Below are 4605 nucleotides of genomic sequence, written 5' to 3'. Positions count from 1 at the left end.
GGGTTTCTCTGTGTAGGCCTGGCTGTCCTGGAACTCACTCTGTAGACCAGGCTAGCCTCGAACTCAGAGATCTGCCTCTGCCTCCCAAGTGCTGGGATTAAAGGCATGCGCCACCACTGCCCGGCTAAAAATATATCATTTAAAAAAAATAATAATAATAATAATAATAGGAGCTGGAGGGATGACTTAGCAGTTAAAAGTACTGGCTGTTCTTAGAGGGCCCAGGTTTAGTACCCAGCACCACAGGGTCTCATAACCACCAGTAACTACAGTTCCAAGGAATCTGACTCCCTCTTCAGCTTCCTCTGGTACTAGGTATGTGTACCTACTAAGTATGTATACACTTACTCACACATAAATCTTTAGAATTAAAAAAACAAAACAAAAAACAGGCTGGAGAGATGGCTCAGCAGAGAGCACCCACTGCTCTCCTACAGTTCAATTCCCAGGGACCACATGGTGGCTTAGAACCATCTGATGCCCTCTTCTGGTGTGTCTGAAGAGAGCAATAGTGTACTCATATACAATAATTAAATATAAAAAAAAAAAACAGAAAATTCTACATTTAATTTTATTTTTCCCATCTACTACTCCATTCTCCATTTCAAATCCCAGTATACCTTATAACACTTGTTTTTAACTCCTTCAAGTTCAAATACAAACCTTGTTTTTCTGGGGTTTTTTTTGTTTGTTTGTTTGTTTTGGGGGTTTTTTTGGAGACAGAGTTTCTCTGTGTAGCCCTGGCTGTTCTGGAACTCACTCTGTAGACCAAGCTGGCCTCGAACTCAGAAATCCACCTGCCTTGAGTCTTTTTTTTTTTTTAATTTATTATTTATTTATTATATGTAAGCACACTGTAGCTGTCGTCAGACACAGCAGAAGGGGGCATCCAATCAGATTGTTGTGAGCCACCATGTGGTTGCTAGGATTTGCACTCAGGACCTCTGGAAGAGCAGTCAAGGCTCTTAACCGCTGAGCCATCTCTCCAGCCCCTTGAGACAGCATCTTATATAATATAAATTACAGGATGACCTGAACTTGCTATGTAGCTGCAGATGAGGATGACTGTAACCTTACCCTCCTACATCACCCTCCTTTGTACTTGGAATTTAGGTGTGTACCCCTGATGAAATGCTCTGGGCTCTGTGCATGCCAAGCAAGCACTCTACCAACTGAGCTACAGCAGCCGGAGTACTTATTACCCTTATATTAAAAGAAATAAATAAAGGCCAGGTGGTGGTCGTCTTCATCTTTAATCCCAGCACTCAGGAGGCAAAGGCAGGCAGACCTCTGTACATTCCAGGCCAGCCTGGTCTACATAGGGAGTTTTAGGATAGCCAAAGCTATATAATGAAACCCTATCTATACACAAAGCACACACACACACAAAGAGAAATTACCCAGAAGCTAGAGAGATAATTCAACAGGTAAGAGTATTTGCAGAGGGACCGTATTTGTTCCCTAATGTACCCATGGCAGCTCACAATCTCTGACAAACCGCTTCTAGCCTCCAAAGGCACCAAGCACACAAGTGATAAACATATATATAGGCAAGCACTTTATACATACACATGAAATTTTAAAAAAGCAAGCCAGGTGACAGTGGTGACGCACACTCAGGAGGCAGACGCTGGGTTTCTGAGTTCTAGGACAGCCAGAGCTAGACAGAAAAACCCTGTCTAAAAATCCAAGCATAAATGAAGAAAGAAAGAAACTGATTATAATCTACCATGTAATACAGTATACACCTTTAGAACTGTGGAGGCAGAGGCTGGCAGATCTCTGAGTTCCAGGCCACCCAAGGTTATATATACAGACTATCTCAAAATAAATAAGCCCTAAAAATTATTTTTTAAAAAAGATATTTTCTAGATAAATATTACAATCAAACTGTAAAGGAATTATCTTCTCTACCTTGCTTACACTATTTTCTATGTTTTGTTCTTGTTGAGACAGTTCACTATAGTAGCCTAGGCTGGCCTTGAATCCTGAACATGGTCCTACTACTCAGACTTCCATTCCTGGGATAACAAAAAGATTACAGTCTCTTTAAAGACTGACTGGTGAGCCAGGCGTGGTGGCGCACGCCTTTAATCCCAGCACTTGGGAGGCAGAGGCAGGCGGATTTCTGAGTTCGAGGCCAGCCTGGTCTACAGAGTGAGTTCCAGGACAGCCAGGGATACACAGAGAAACCCTGTCTCGAATAAATAAATAAATAAATAAAATAAAAAGACTTATTTTTGTGTATGTGTGAGTGCCACAGTGAATGTATATGCATCCTGTGTGCAAGAACCTGTGGAAGTCAACAGAGACATAAGATCCTTGAAAATTGGAATTACAGACAGATGTGCACTATTATGAAAGAACTGGGAAAAACTTGTGTCCTCTACTAGAGCCATGTTATACCTGTAGCTATAGCTATAAGTAGATAGTGATATATAATAAATACAATAATAAACTAAAACTAGGTATTAGGGTTATAGATCTAGAATGTTCAAGGTCCTAGCACTAAAACTAGGTTCAAATTTCTGGGTTCAATTTTTCTGGGTTCAAATTTCTAGCACTAAAACTAAGTAAATAAAAACTTAAGCCAAGAGTTGGGCAGTGGTGGCGCATGACTTTAATCCTAGCACTTGGGAGGCAGAGGCAGATGGATTTCTGAGTTCCGAGACCAGCCTGGTCTACAGAGTGAGTTCCAGAACAGCCAGGGTTATACAGAGAAACCCTGTCTCAAAAAAAAACAAAATAAATAAATAAATATAAAAAATAAAAAACTTAAGCTAGATGTGGGAGTGCATGCCTAGAATTATAACATTCAGGAGGTTGAGGCAGAAAGATGATGAATTCGCAGTCAACTTGGTATACATAGAGTTCCAGGCCAGCCAATCATACAGAAGACCCACACTCAAACAAAGAACAGATCCATTCTTGAATCCTACTCCAAACAGTATCTGACTCCATTAACAAGAAGATTCTGGGCTCCATTTCTATACCTGTAACCAAAATACTCACCAAATAGAAGTCAAAAGGTATATGGGGCACAAAAGGCCTGAACCTGAAACATGAAAACAATCCAAAATTATTCAAGCAGAAAGCAAAAGAGAGGTACACGATGCACCAACTGTGTCTTGAGAATTTGAGAGTTTCTGGGCTGTCTCGTTCTTAGCAAAAGGCCAAATTCACTTAGCAGGACATCAGGACAAAAGAAATGCTTTGCATGGCTTTCACAACATCAAATAGAACAATCTACTCCAAACCCTATCTACTGAGACAAACCATGGCAAGGATTCCACACTCACCCTCCTCCAGGCCCTCCTCTGGAACCAAAGCGCCCACCACGACCGCGTCCTCTGTCACCCCTAAAAATACATACATTTTACTCTCATTTCGCTGAAAAAGGTCTCCATCACATCATCAATGTTATTTCAATTTGACTTACCTCGAACGCCTCTAACTACGGAAGTGGATAGATAGGTATTTCATGCTCACTTCTTCCCAATTCCAAATGGTGCCCAGTCCCATTCCCCTGACGTCCTAATTCTGAACTTCTTTTTCTTCTGTTTTTGAGACGGAATCTCACGTATCTGCAGCCTTACCTCCCAAGTGCTGCAGCTTGCGACACCACACCCGGCTTCTAATTCAGGATTTTATCAAAGCTCCCATCAGGAAAATACGAGTTTCAGAACCTGATACACATACCCCCTCCTAAGTCACCCACGATAGTGAGGCACACCAGTCCTAATATTCACAGTAAAGTGACTTCTCATTTATTTAATACAGCAAAACACTTACGAGGCATGTCCTACTGGTCAAACAGTAGGCACCAGAAAAATGCGCAACGCTCCAGCCAGCCACTGCGCACGGAGGGTGATCTTCCCGGTCCGTTAAGACCGCTCCTCCATCCCCTCCCCGCCCCCAGACCCAGGTATCAGCACAACTCCCCCTACTGGGCCCCAGCCCCCTCCAGGCCCGATCCCCGGCGTCCGCCAGCCTCCTCCTGCTCCACTCCCTCGGGCCAGGTTTTCCGCCGGCCGCCCAGATACAGGCCCTTGTTCCTCCGACTCCATTTCGGCCAGACCCCCGAGGCTTCGGCAGGAACTTCCAAGCACCTCTGTCAACTTACCTCATGGCCCGCTTAATCCTGAACAATGGAAGCCACTGAACCGCTCTTCGCTTGGAAGCAGCAGGCTAGCAGAGAAACGTCTGGGCGGCGTGTCCCAACAAACGCCTGCACGATAGGCTCCCGCCTCACTCCGTCCCGCGCGTTTATTGGTTAACGCAGCAACCAATGAAAAATGCTCTGTAAAGGAGCCAACCAATAAGAAGATATAACAGGGACGAAGGCAATTTTCCCCACAGACAGTAGAGGGCGCGCGGCAGTTGAGGCGGTGAAAGGTAAGTTCTTCTATGGAAAGAAAAGAGTTCCCTACCAGTAGGTAGCAGAGTGGCGCAGCGGAAGCGTGCTGGGCCCATAACCCAGAGGTCGATGGATCGAAACCATCCTCTGCTATCGGAGACTTTGTTTTTTGAACTACGATGATACATTCGCTTCGCTTCGATGATTCAATCAAATTTACTTTTCCATAACAAGAAATATAATTCTTT

At 43.8% G+C, this 4605-nt stretch overlaps 1 protein-coding gene and 1 non-coding gene across 2 annotated transcripts in view; one reads left to right on the top strand and one right to left on the bottom strand.

Annotated features, from left to right (window-relative positions):
* The window catches only part of Ilf2 (interleukin enhancer binding factor 2), a 13155-nt gene extending 8905 nt beyond the window's left edge, over nucleotides 1-4250 (bottom strand). Inside the window, exons 1-3 of the mRNA XM_031374621.1 lie at nucleotides 4124-4250; nucleotides 3300-3359; nucleotides 3013-3055 (exon numbers count right to left, since the gene is read on the bottom strand). Coding sequence (XP_031230481.1) covers nucleotides 3013-3055; nucleotides 3300-3359; nucleotides 4124-4128 — 108 coding nt within the window. The 5' untranslated portion in view covers nucleotides 4129-4250. The remainder of the gene's footprint in view (nucleotides 1-3012; nucleotides 3056-3299; nucleotides 3360-4123) is intronic.
* Nucleotides 4251-4438: 188 nt separating this feature from the next.
* On the top strand, nucleotides 4439-4510 carry Trnam-cau. The gene has a single exon. It is a non-coding gene; the product is annotated as a tRNA-Met (tRNA).
* Nucleotides 4511-4605: the final 95 nt, after the last annotated feature.

Source organism: Mastomys coucha, unplaced genomic scaffold, assembly GCF_008632895.1.
Source record: "Mastomys coucha isolate ucsf_1 unplaced genomic scaffold, UCSF_Mcou_1 pScaffold16, whole genome shotgun sequence".
Lineage (NCBI taxonomy): Eukaryota > Metazoa > Chordata > Mammalia > Rodentia > Muridae > Mastomys > Mastomys coucha.
Note: the sequence above shows the minus strand (reverse complement) of the source record. Positions and strands in the feature narration are given on the sequence as shown.